This window comes from Sinocyclocheilus grahami, unplaced genomic scaffold, assembly GCF_001515645.1.
Source record: "Sinocyclocheilus grahami isolate Dianchi unplaced genomic scaffold, SAMN03320097.WGS_v1.1 scaffold707.1, whole genome shotgun sequence".
NCBI classification, from domain to species: domain Eukaryota; kingdom Metazoa; phylum Chordata; class Actinopteri; order Cypriniformes; family Cyprinidae; genus Sinocyclocheilus; species Sinocyclocheilus grahami.
In genome coordinates this window covers 69470-83221 of record NW_015505886.1, presented here as the reverse complement: position 1 = coordinate 83221, position 13752 = coordinate 69470, and the positions used below count along the sequence as shown (strand labels likewise).

General features: G+C 35.3%; 1 protein-coding gene across 1 annotated transcript in view; it reads left to right on the top strand.

Moving 5' to 3' along the window:
* The first annotated feature begins 628 nt into the window (after positions 1–628).
* LOC107559957 (mucin-2-like) overlaps positions 629–13752 on the top strand; it is a 54207-nt gene continuing 41083 nt past the window's right edge. Inside the window, exons 1-27 of the mRNA XM_016243987.1 lie at positions 629–722; positions 816–881; positions 1344–1382; positions 1477–1741; positions 1849–1963; positions 2084–2168; positions 2274–2356; positions 3141–3351; positions 3459–3584; positions 4210–4327; positions 4415–4553; positions 4675–4782; positions 6057–6123; positions 6793–6927; positions 7107–7280; positions 7449–7543; positions 7661–7790; positions 7953–8199; positions 8298–8338; positions 8461–8558; positions 8726–8877; positions 8980–9118; positions 11149–11253; positions 11504–11680; positions 11759–11992; positions 12313–12469; positions 12638–12760. Of these exons, the coding sequence (XP_016099473.1) occupies positions 629–722; positions 816–881; positions 1344–1382; positions 1477–1741; positions 1849–1963; positions 2084–2168; positions 2274–2356; positions 3141–3351; positions 3459–3584; positions 4210–4327; positions 4415–4553; positions 4675–4782; positions 6057–6123; positions 6793–6927; positions 7107–7280; positions 7449–7543; positions 7661–7790; positions 7953–8199; positions 8298–8338; positions 8461–8558; positions 8726–8877; positions 8980–9118; positions 11149–11253; positions 11504–11680; positions 11759–11992; positions 12313–12469; positions 12638–12760 (3523 nt within the window). The remainder of the gene's footprint in view (positions 723–815; positions 882–1343; positions 1383–1476; positions 1742–1848; positions 1964–2083; positions 2169–2273; positions 2357–3140; positions 3352–3458; positions 3585–4209; positions 4328–4414; positions 4554–4674; positions 4783–6056; positions 6124–6792; positions 6928–7106; positions 7281–7448; positions 7544–7660; positions 7791–7952; positions 8200–8297; positions 8339–8460; positions 8559–8725; positions 8878–8979; positions 9119–11148; positions 11254–11503; positions 11681–11758; positions 11993–12312; positions 12470–12637; positions 12761–13752) is intronic.

Genomic DNA, 13752 nt, shown 5'->3' with positions numbered 1-13752 from the left:
AAGTATGTGTACACGTACCATTGAAGGCCAGTGCATGCTGACTCGATTTACGGTAATACAACATTGATTGGCTGACCAGCATTTCAAAAGTCCAGCAATACTGGAACATTTCACATTTTATATAAATGCGCTTGTCAGTGTTTGTGGCATTCCAGACAGCATGCCACTCTGTGTGTTGTTCTGCAACATGCAACGGTTGATCATGCTTTGGCTTTGTATGAAATTATTTTCATTTGTAGAGTGAAATATAGACAAAATAGCTGCCAATATTGTGTCTTACTGCATAACAGGGTCTCTTTACAGTAAATGCAAATACCTTGCTAACCCAGAACCAGGAACAGTTACTGAAAAGGTAGATATTTATTGAATAGTTTACTGTGCTTCATACTATGTTTCATTTGAAATGATAACACAAATAGTATTTCTCCCCACCAAGGTTTGCATAAGCATTGCTTAAACTCAAACACAGCTATAAGGACATTAAACATGTCCTTGATTAAAAGATAGAATCCCATGGTAATGCATAATAGGTTCCACCTTGTGATCTCTAATTACATTCTTCCAAAGAAATCTAATATTCACTATAAAAGATCAAGTGCTGACAGGTAGCTCCCATTGGCTCTTGAGGATGGTTGTTCTATCCATGGGGGCTGTGAGGATGTCCCAGATGTGCATGCTGAGATGGGTCGTCCTACTGATGGGGCTGCAGTCGGTACAAGCAGGTTAGCTGACTAAAAAATTAGATCAGTTCTGTTCTCATCTCGCAATACTAAAAATTATTGTAAATATGTATCTCTGTTTTTTTATGTTTATAGACTATATGGGAAATCAAATGAAAGGCATAACAGATTCTGTAGTGGACTTCATGACAACAGCAGCTGGTAAATATTTCCTTTTTATGTGTTGTGTGTAACTTACAGGTATTAATTAGGGGAGTCAATGTAATGACTTTTTTATTGATTGTAGTGCTGGGGGATGTAGCACATTCATTTCTTGGATAAATTTAGGGGAACGTGTGTATTTATTAGACTAATAATACAAGTTTAAAAGGCACCATTACACAAATATTATTTAAAAGTTAGTAAACTACATGTTTAGTTCACATTAATTTGGTTTACGTTGTTAATTGCACCTAACATAATTAAACATTTAGCCCCAGTACTAATTGGATTGATTTATAAAGTAATTAAAATGTTATAATTATTTAAAAAATAATAATAATTAACGCATATCTTGACATCTCAATTTTTTTTTTTTTTTAAATAAATGTTTTAATGGACCTACACATTGCCTTGTACGTGTCTTAAAAACATGGTTCAACTCTTCCTCGTCTTCTTTTTAAGTGTTCCCTCCCAGCATGAAAACTGTGATGGTAACTAGAGGTATGAAGTCATAGCTTTTTTTTCATAATTCAAACTGCTTTTTCAGTGCTAGATACGGATATATTATTAATATCTATTCTCTCTCTTGGTTTAGCAGAACCAAATCCTGATCATCAGTCCATGATCTGCAGCACATGGGGAAATTTCCACTTCAAGACCTTCGATGGTCATTTCTTTCAAGTGCCAGACACGTGCAACTATGTTCTGGCGGTGATGTGTCCCAGCAGAACATCCGATTTTAACATCCAAATGCAAAGAGAGATTGTAAATGGTTCAATCATTTTCAGCAAAATCATAATACATCTGCAGGGGACAGTCATTGAACTCACCAACAATGACATCATCATGGACGGAGAAGTGTGAGTTTATTTTTATTCACTTAAGACTGCATCCAAATGTCCAAGATTTTCCTTAAAAACATTTTCTTTTGTTGAATGTTGACTTTTTTTGCAACTTGCTTTAACAGGTTGTATAATGCAACCTCTAAGAATGAAATTACAGTCGAGTTGAGTGCATCAAGTGTTAAGGTCTCTAAAAAATATGCAGTGACTGTCTTTTTTGAGAAGAACCAATCTTTGTTGGTATGCGATTTCTCTGTTCAAATATACAATTACTGTATAGTATATTTGTGACCCAGTAGGTCAAAAAAGGTCTAATCTCCAGTCTCTAATAATCTTATATTTTTATATGATGTTCCCCAGATTCAACTTTCTGAGAGTTACCGAGGCCAGACCTGTGGACTCTGTGGAAACTTCAATGGCATCAAGGCGGATGATTCAACTGACAGTGGTAAACCTCATTATGATCAAATCACCTGCTAAAATAGTTCAGTAATTCATATTTTAATGACATCATATTTTGTTGATATCTGACCATTTGAAACATGTATAGATGGTCTGGCCAACTGGAAGGTGTTTTCACCTGAATCCTGCGTGAATGTCGATCTTCACCTTAATGATCATTGCGAAAATCAGGTATTATGACAAAAAAATGTTAGTTGTTGCAAACTTTGGGGCTGTGCCAACAATTCTAGAAATACAATTGAAATGTTTCTTTTTAATTGTTTCATATAAATTACTAATTACAACATTAATACATTTTCTGATATGTGACCCTGGACCACAAAACCAGTCTTAAGTCGCTTGGGTATATTTTTAGCAATAGCCAAAAAAAAACAAAAAAAACATTGTGGGTCAAAATTATAGATTTTTTTTTATGCCAAACATCAGTAGGATATTAAGTAAAGATCATGTTCCATGAAGATATTTTGTAAATTTCCAACCGTAAATATATCAAAACGTAATTTTTGATTAGTAATATGCATTGCTAAGAACTTCATTTGGAGAACTTTAAAGGCGATTTTCTCAATATTTCGATTTTTTTGCACCCTCAAATTCCAGATTTTCAAATAGATGTATCTCGGCCAAATATTGTCCTATCAAACAAACCATACATCAATGGAAAGCTTATTTATTCAGCTTTCAGATGATGTATAAATCTCAATTTAAAAAAAATGGACCCTTATGACTGTTTTGTGGTCCAAGGTCATATGTGGAAAATAGTTTGGAATTACAGAGTATTTGCTTTTAATTCTCATTTATTATTTCAAGACTGTTATTGTATCAGAATCAGAATTAGCTTTATTCGCCAAGTGTGCATGAACACACACTTGTGGTTTTTTATATTATATATGTTTCAGTATTTGTTAAAATGTGTTATGGTTCTAATCCATATATATACATATTTTTTATCTCCCAGACAAGTGTTTGCCAGCAGCATCTCAGCAGTCCAGGGTTTGCTGACTGCTACAGGGTGATGGACATGAGTTCATTTGAAAAAGCCTGTGTAGACGACCTGTGTCAGTGTTACGGCAATCACGACTGTCTCTGCAACACGCTCACAGAGATTTCACGACAGTGCACTCATGCTGGAGGAATACCAGGAACATGGAGGACAAAACAGCTCTGTCGTGAGTATCATATTCGGACGTTGACTGGGCTGTAAACAAATTAAATTATGATAGATAGATAGAAATATTGTGCATTTTGTGACACACTGTGTTATTCTGTGGAGCAGCAATGACATGTCCTCCAAACATGGAATACCTGGAGTGTGGCAGTCCATGCAAGAACACCTGCTCAGATCCAGATGCAAGTCTACTGTGTACCGAACACTGTGTGGACGGCTGTTTCTGCACTAATGGTGAGAAACAATTTACAAAATGCTAGGTAGGGATGCGGGCCCGATACTGCTCTCCTGTACTCGTACTCATAAAAATGCTCCAATACTGATACTACACCGCGTGTGAACAGTCCTGTGTCTAGACAGAACAACAACAGAGCGTAGAATGGCATTATTAGAGATTAAGCATGTGTATGAAGTACATGTTATTAAAATTAATGTTAAATATTCAATATTCATGCCTGCTGATGTGCGCAAACTGATAAGCAAAGCACACTGAGTTGATTGAACGTGCAGCGGCCCTACCCAATCTTTTAAAAAAATTACAAATGCTATGAAAATACAGGTATCTGTGTAAGCAAGTAGGCTACAATAAAAAAAGTATCGGTATTGGACTTGCTCTGAAAAAAAGTGGTATTGATGCATCCATAATGCTAGGAGCCTCTTAGTAGGAGGTGTTTTTTTGCACCTAAGCATTACCACTTGTTAGGTCTATTTTCAAATGAAGCTTCTCCTTGCAAGAATAACTAACCATGCTTAAAGTATTACACTAGATTCAAGCAAATCTTAAATCTGAGAACTGTTTGGATTATAACATACAGTACTGAATAAAAATGGCACAACATTTTGCTTACTTTTTGTAAAGGCACCATTGAGGATGACATTGGTAAGAAAGGTTGTATTCCTGTGAATGAGTGCCCATGTGAGCACAATGGCAACATATACTTTTCAGGAGAGTCATACACACAAGCTTGTAAAACATGGTGAGTCATTTGTAATAGAACATACAAACATGCACTAGACATTTGACAAAATATACCCACGATAACATTACTGCCATACTGTGTCAGTGAGTGTGCTGCTGGACACTGGAACTGCATAGATCTGGAATGTTCCGGAATCTGCTCCGTTGTGGGAGGGTCTCATATCATCACTTATGATGGAAAACAATTTACCTTTGATGGCACCTGTGACTACATTCTCACTAAGGTCTGTGATTGTCAGTATAACAAATGTACATTAACCTGCACTAAAAGATACTCCCTTAAATGATCAATTATTTAAATTCTGAATTGAATTGTTTTTTATTTGTTTGTTTGTTTGTTTTCAGCACTCTAATGACAGTGACATTGCGGTGGTGGGAAATCTGGCACAGTGTGATCAGGCCCCAACAGAAACATGTCTAAATTCAGTTACCCTTGTCACCACAGGGATCACCGTAAGCTCTGTTTAATATTAATATCTAACTAATTAAATAATGTTTTATCTCAAAGTAATATTCAGATATGTTGTCACACTATATACAACATTTAAAAAGAAATAATTTACGAAAATAAGACAATTAATCCAAAAAAGTAGTTAAAAAAATGCTAAAGTGGAAAGGCGAGCTCTGATATGAAGAAAAATGCCCCTGTCCTAAGGACACAGTTCAACTTTTCAATTAACATCTTTCTTAAGCATAATTGACCCTTATCTGAATTTCACCCTGTGTGGTTTTATTGTGTTCACCTAACTGCACAAAAGCTATTACAAAAAAATGTTTTTATGAATACTGTTTTAAGAAATCATTCTAATTTAAGGGGGTTTTAAAGTATTTGCTAGAGCAAGCAAACACTGCCAGAGAAAACACACATTTGTGTAATTCACTGACATAGACCTTATCATAAATTCTCCATAAGACAACAAGCCCTGTTGTTGATGAGGCATCCTGTTGAAGATGGTTTAGGAATTTTTCACCCAAAACATGAATATCTTGTCTCACCCTCACATTGCTTCAAACCCATACAACTTTTTAAAGAATGTATTGTTTGCTTTTTTTAATGCAATGTCAAAGAATGTAACTTTCAAGCTTCAAAGTGCATGCAGAAGCACCATGAAAGTATCAAAAATGTCATTTAGATGACCCATATATTGATAGCTTTTGTGAAGAACAAAAATAAATGTCATGTCGTGTTCATGAGTAAAGTAGTGATGTGTGTCTGATTCATGAATGAATGTTCTTTGAATTGCTTTGATCTTTTCAGTGAATCTGTTGATCCAGAGCACAAACCAGTCTGAATAAATCATTCACGAACCAGAATGATTTGATTCTCAAGTTCTAATGACTAATTGCACAATAGTTTGATCACACTCATTAACAACTGTCTAGAGAAAAATAAATTCAGTGAAAAATGACTTAAATTTCAGTAACAAAAAAATCAGACGGCTACAGAAAGCTTGCGGTGCAGAAGTCAAATAGTTTTTTAATATGTTTATGGTTCTTTTGCATCCCTTTTTTAAGCTTGAAAATATTGCATGAAAATGTAATATGAAGAACACGAGGAAGAGATGATGACAGAATGATATTTTTAAGTGAACGATCCCTATATAATTAACTTCATACTGGCATATAAACTTTTTTTTTTTTGTACATTTAAAAAATACATTGAGATTTATTCATTATAATCACAGTACAACAATAGAATAAATTTTTTTGTTGTCGTTACAAAACAGATTCGTTTTTCCTCCAGTGGCTCCGTAATGAATGAAAACAGTCCATATCTGCTTCCTGTCATTAAAGGTGGGTTGACCGCAGCAAACACAAAAACGCTCGTCTAACTTTAGTGTACAACAGATAGTTTGGTCCACGTATCGGATCTCCGTACAAACAGCAGAGGACTTTTCAAATGTCCAGTAGATTTTGTGCCATCTATGCTCAATATCTATCTAATGCTAACTACATTTTGGGACACTAATTACTCTATTTCCGAAGACATGACATGATTTTTGAAGCTGTTTAAAGTACATTATGAAAAATACTTTTTAGTGTTACATATCCCTGCAACATTTCAGCCATAAATTAATTATAAATGTTAGCTAGATAATGTCCAATACCTGTCTAGTAATGCTATTTCTGCTGAAATATAATTAAATAGCAGTTTGTCTTTTCAAAACTTCTATTGCATGTCATGATGTGTATTGAATGGCGACTCCCTGATCAGAAGACCTTTGACCTCTGTAATAATGTGTATCCCAGCAGTATAGATTTGATATTGGCTATCAGTACCGTTGCTTTCAACAACTTTGACTCCATCCTCTGACAAATGTATCATGTATTGCTGCAGGATTTTAATAGTTTTAATAAACTGAACTAGGGAGCTGATTGAGATGTACCCAAGTTTTTTTTATATATATATATAAATCTTTTGCGGCTTGTTTTATTTCTTACCCAATCGTTTCTTTGTGCCAGGTCCTGTGAGCATCTTCCAGCCCACTTCCTCTTTCATCATTGCTGAAATGAAGAGTCTTCGTCTAGAGATCCAGTTGGCTCCTGTCATGCAGTTGTATATTGTAGCCAGCACTGAAGAGAAAGGGAAGATGAGTGGTGAGTAAAGAAGATAGTACATAATTTTCTTTACTCCCACTTAGCTACCCACTAGTACTACACACATATTTTAAGAAAAACTTGTTAACAATGTATGTATCATATACTGTAGATACAATTAATAAAATAGTATGTTAAATATGTTAACTTCCTTTAATTCTACACCTTGATTATTTCAGGTCTATGTGGCAACTATAATGACAACCAAGAAGACGACTTTAAAACACAATCAGGCATTATAGAGGGCACACCATTAACCTTTGTCAATTTATGGACTAAAAACTTGTACAGTTGTACAGATGGTAAAAGCACAGTTTTTCCAGAAAATCCCTGTAGTGTGGCTTCGAACACAGGTACTTAGTTTTATAAACATTAATACAACATGCACTGATAAAAGGATTTTGAGAGAATATAAGAATAGTTCATAATATAAATAGAGGTTTTGTTTTCCCATTCTGATATTAATCCATTTTATTACTTTTTGTCTTCGTTGTGCTGAATGTTTTTATTCTTTCATTCAGAGAAAACGGCTAATGACTGGTGTTCCCGTCTTACAAACCCAAACGGAATCTTTTCCGCGTGTCATTCAGAAATACGTCCTGAAATTTACTTCCAAGTGAGTCTTTTTGCACAAAACTGACTCTTTTCATTTTAATCAAATGGCACATGAAACATAATATACAAATTTAAAGATCCCCCTTTATTAATGTCATTTTGGTTTCATCCTCTGCAGTGGTGTGTCTATGACACCTGCAAATGTGCAGATATTAGGAAGTGTATGTGTGCGACCGTGTCTAACTATGCCCACGCCTGTGCTGCCAGAGGAGTCATTCTCCAGGGCTGGATGGATTCTGACCCCTGTGGTGAGAACTTTATAAGTATTTGTTTGTTTATATGTATGCCATGAAATGTGAATGCGAGTATTATAGTATTAATGTGGATTTGAATCACATTGTATTGATTTGGCATGAAATGAAATTACATGTAATGAATCATTACAAAGGTGTGTTTTTCTGTAGATACAGTGACTGAGTGTTCAGGCAACATGAAGTACTCTTACGGCGTGACCAGCTGTGGCAGCACCTGCCGCTCTCTCAGTGTACATGCTTACAATTGCTCAATGTCCTTCACACCTGTATTTGGCTGTGTCTGTCCTGAGGGCACCTACCTCAACGAAGCAGGCAGCTGTGTGCCTGCTGACCAGTGTCCTTGTTATGATGGTGACAAGGTCATAGACCCATCAGGAATATTCTACAATAATGGTGTTAAATGGTAAAAAACAACATACCACATTAATGACTCATTTATTATTGATAAAAAATCCTATAGTTACTCTTGATATCGCCTTGCCTTGTTTTGTCATGTTACAGCACTTGTACCCATGGCAAATTGCACTGCTCCAGTCAAGAAGGTGAGCTGCAAATACCTCTTTTGCAACACCACCTGCCAAACTCAAACATTACTGAGATACACCAACACTGGTATGATGTGTGCAAGTTTTCTGCTACTCATTAATGTACTGTCCTGTTTTAGACTGTGTGGCTCCAATGACATTCTACAAGTGCTTAAATCCTGGAAAAAGAGGGACAGAGTGTCAAAGGACATGTGAGAAACAAGACCTAAACAGTTGTGTGAGTTATATATATATATATATATATATATATATATACTGTATATATTCCACTGCATTTTTTATAATACATGGATAACATGAAATAGCACATTTTGTAATAACAGTCTTGCAGTGAACATGATGTTGCACTAATGCTGCTTCTTCTTTGGTTTGTTCTATCTGTAGGTTAGCACAGGTTGTGTATCAGGGTGTATGTGTCCGGATGACCTTCTGGCTGATGGAAAAGGTGGGTGTGTGAAGAGGGAAAAATGTCAATGTACCCATAATGGAGGCACCTATTCACCTGGACAGCAAGTTCAACGGGACTGTAACACCTGGTGAGCCAATCATCCAATCATTATATAGATTAGCATGTTATTACAGTATATTGTTGATGATAATTGTTGGGTAACAAAATTGATATGCGTTTTATATTTTAGCACATGTAAAGATGGGATGTGGATTTGTACTGAAAAGGCATGCTACGGCACCTGTACCATCTACGGTGAAGGTCATTACAAGACTTTTGATGGCAAGATATATTCCTTCCATGGAGACTGTAAACACACCATCGCCCAGGTATGTTTTTTTCTTGCCTGTGTCACTCAGTGGTAGCCTACTTAAGTACATTTTTCAAGTATGTGCACTTTATCAGAGTATTTTTTGGGAAACTCTTCCCTTTACATTACGTTAAACACAGGGAATAATTGATTGATTAGAAAAAATACACATCTAATTCAATGGCCTGGAGTCAAATATTCTGCTTGTACTAAGGTTACTACACCACATGACATTGTTCAGATGTTTTTATTTCAAGACCTTTGTCAGTTTTTTGTCCCTAAAATGCTCTTATGAGCAGTGTTGGGCAGTAACACTTTCCCTGGTAACTAGTAGTGTAACAAATTACTAATAAAATTTAAGTAATAATATTAATGTTACCGTACAAAAACAAATGGCTAGTTTCTAGTTACTTTTTGTCACAATCACTAATGATTTGAAATTCAGTCATCGCTATCAATTTTTTATAATTGTTATTGTGCGTGTACGCACATGACGTCACCAACGCAGCAAGCTAGTTTCGTCGGAAGATGGAGATGTCAACATCATATAACGGCTGGAAATACAGCCCTCTTTTTAATTTTGAAGGGAGAAAAGATGACAAAAACAGCAATGTCACAAGTAAATTGTGTAGTGGTACTAAGACTTTGTCTACTGCAAATGCCAACATGTTTGGTTGGTTCTACCTGCTTGAGCCCTGTTGCAGATTTTACTATGTTGCTGCTTTATTAAATAACAGAAGTTGCTAAAAAAAACATTGTGTCCAAATAGTCTCCAATTAACAACTTAACTGTTCATGTCTGACTCAAAATTAGTCACAAACCAGGAGATTGAGTGTGTGCACGTCACGAATGATTGGTGACTGATTATAGCAAATGATAATCATACTGTATTTAACTAATTACTCTCAGTTTGTGAACTAAATCTGCTGTAAGGACAAGCTGTTTAAGACCATTATATGAAGTGCTTGAATGGGGCCATTGGCTATTTTTCACTCATTTGCACACTCTTAATTATCAGTAATACTAACTAGTGTTTTCCAAATGGGGGTTTGTGAGAGAACTGCAGGAAGTTTGAGAGCTAAGTAGAAGCAAATTGAGTTGCCATCGTGATATGGCTTAGTGTCATTATCAAATCTTGAAAGGCTGTGATTTAGTATGATGTAGTGTGTGTTTCAGGCTCTGTGTTCGTTTACCCTGTGTTCTGGTATTGTGTCAAATTTGTACCTGCCAATTAATTACCTAATTGCCTAATCCTAACCCCACCCTACACCTAATTCTAAACATAACCAAGCTGAGGGGGGTAATAACATAAACATGGGTCAGAATTCTGTGTCAACTCTCCTTGTCGCTTATAGTGTGCATTTGGGAAGGCAATGTATGGCATGATTACTTTATTTTCACATTTGCATAATTTCCAACATTTTTTATGGATATAAATTTTCAGCATTTTATCAGATTTGTAAAGAGAAGCATTGATCAACCTGTTGTCAACTAGAGACAGAAATGTCTACCTGCAGTTTTTTTTACCGAAACAAAAGTTTGAAGGTTTAATGTTTAAAAAGGAAAAATTTAATACATATTAGTATTGTCACTTGTAGTATAAAATATAATTATTATAATTATAATATAGTTGTTATTCTTCTTCTTCTTATTATTATTATTACAATAGTAACATATTTGTGCCTTCATTGTTTTGTAATTAGACTTAATAATAATACAAATTACAATAAAATAATTTGCCATACATAATTATTATTTGACTGGGTTCCTAGGATATCTGTACTTTAACTCAAGTATTTGATTTGTGCACTTCTTCCACCATTGGTATTCCTCTAGCCGTGATTAATTATTTCAAATGAAATTACTCCAGATCAAGTTTTTCTTTTTGTTATGTAAGAATAGAACATTCTTTAAAAAGTGTTCCCTTGTTCCAAATAATGCACTGAACATGTATTTCCACTTGCAAAAGTGTCGTAACTGTTTTGTGAATTCACCCCTCTGTGGCAACTTCTTCACTGCCTGACATATTACTGTTTGTAACCCCCCTAGGATTATTGCAATATGAACCAGACTCTCTCCTTTAGCCTTGTCACAGAGAACAAACTCAGTGAGACTACCGACACCATGTTCAAGTCTGTCAGTCTCTTATTTGGGGTGAGTTTATTTCATAGCTCAAACTAAGCATGAATGTAGTATTAGAACACGTGTAAAATATGCAACAGTAAAATCACAAATGTGTATCATTTATATAATGAGGGTAGATGTTTAAAAAATGTAAATGCAAAATCTGTACATATTTCTTGTCCTTTGTGATAAAATAACATTAATAGAAAAAGAAATATACCCAATTACATATATTGAATTCATGGAGAATGTATTACTACTCACTATTAAAATCCTGCAGCAATACATGATACATTTGTCAGAGGATGGAGTCAAAGTTGTTGAAAGCAACGGTACTGATAGCCAATATCAAATCTATACTGCTGGGATACACATTATTACAGAGGTCAAAGGTCTTCTGAACTTAATCTGGGACAATAAAACAAGTCTGATGGTCCAACTCCATCCCAAATTTAAGGTAAGCATTACCCCTAACCATCTTTTACACCTACCTGTTCATCCACTTACCTTAAAGTCTACATGATCTCTGTGGCAGGGCAAAGTGTGTGGACTGTGTGGAAACTTTGATGATAATGCAAACAATGACTTTGTGAAGCACAATGGAGAAGTGGTGACAGATCCAAAGGATTTTGGGAATAGCTGGAATGTGGATCCCAAATGCCAAGAAAACATGATGGAACCTTGTGAAATAAATTCACAACGGAGAGCCCGTGCTGAAAGACATTGCCGCATCATTAATAGTGAGGTCTTTGTGGAATGTAATGCAGCTGTAAGTATCAATATTAACATTTTTAGAATACAGGTGATTTGTTAAAGGTTTATTATTTTTCAGTGTTCAAATACTTTGATCTGACCAGTGACAGACAGCAGAAATTTTGGAACAGTTTGGGAAACTTATTTAAAATTAGTCATTAGTTTTACCATTCCATTTTGTGATAGTGGCACAGAAAACAGTTCTATAAATAAACTGAATGAAATATAGTTGAACATAAGGTTTCTTAAAAGGTTTCTTAATAGTGTATATAATTGTCTTTGCCATGAAGAACATGATGGAAGCTATAAAATATTTTTCCTTTTTTTTTATCCAAGGTGGATTCTGGCCCATACTATGATGCCTGTGTAAGGGACACCTATACATGTGACTCTGTGGTTAACTGTGATCGTTTCTGTACTGCAGTGGCAGCTTACGCTGCTGAATGTCGTAAAAAGGCGGTTTGTGTGAAATGGCGGACCCCAGATCTTTGCCGTAAGTTCAACATTTTCTACAAAAAAATTATTTTTAGGGTACTTTTATCTAAAACATGAATTGCATAGCATCATAGAACTTGGAAAGGAAGGTGTTTGTTTCTGTTGGTATTTGCCAAATCTGCATGATCTTCTATGTATAACATTGTCATACTGAACTGTTTTGCAGATGTATGCTGTGACAAGTACAACTCCCTGGGAGAATGTGATTGGCACTATGAATCCTGTGAAGAACCCTGCATACAAACCTGCAGAAACCCATCATGCTCTGATCAAATTCCTCTTGTTGAAGGTTAGTCAGAGTAGTTTGTTGCTATCTGCTGACTAGTTTTGATTTTCTCACTGTTAATATGCATTGCATTGACTGGAAGAGAGTATCCTATCTTAATATTATATAATATTGGAAATTAAATAATAGTTGATGGCAATTATTATGTTTTTTACATTATAAAAATGTGTGTGTGTATATATATATTTATTCATTTATAAATGAGCAATATCACACGAGTAGTTGTGAGATATGGCTGTATATCGGCATGGCTGTGATTCGCAAACACAGTGATACAAACAGTGAAAGGGCTGTTGGAGCTCTGTTGGACTCTAATATCACACTCTTATCAGCCTATCAGATTCAAGGACCAGAAAGAACTGTTGTGTGTGTGTGTGTGTGTGGGTGTGTGTGTGTGTGTATATATATATATATATATATATTTATTTCAATCATGACAACTCTCGGAAGATTTTAGCGTGGTAGTGGTTATGCCTAGGGATGCACCGATACCACTTTTTCCAGTACTCGCCCGATACTTTTATTTTTTGTACTTGCCGACACCGAGTACCGATAGCGATATTTTTATTGCATTTGTACATTTTTTAAATATTGGGTATAGAAACCAAAAGGGTATGTATAATGTTAGTTGGTTAACTTCATTTATCAAATAGATACAGTCAAACCTAAATTTATTCATACACCTTCAACATTTCTCACATTCTCACAGTTTATTCACTATAGTTTAGAACATGGTAATAAAATATGATAAGAACTCTACACAAGAGTTACACTGTGTCAGAACAAATTCATCTTGATAATGTTAGATAATTTTGATAGAAAGGTATGTAGTAGATTACAATCAACCAAACATTATTCAGACAGCTGTTAGTATGACAGTATTTACACAACTATGAATACTTTGTCGGGCAACCCTTAGCCTTAATGACAGCCTGTAGTCTCCTGGGCATGCTGTCAACCAGCTTCATGAAAACCTCAACTTCAGTTTTTTTCCC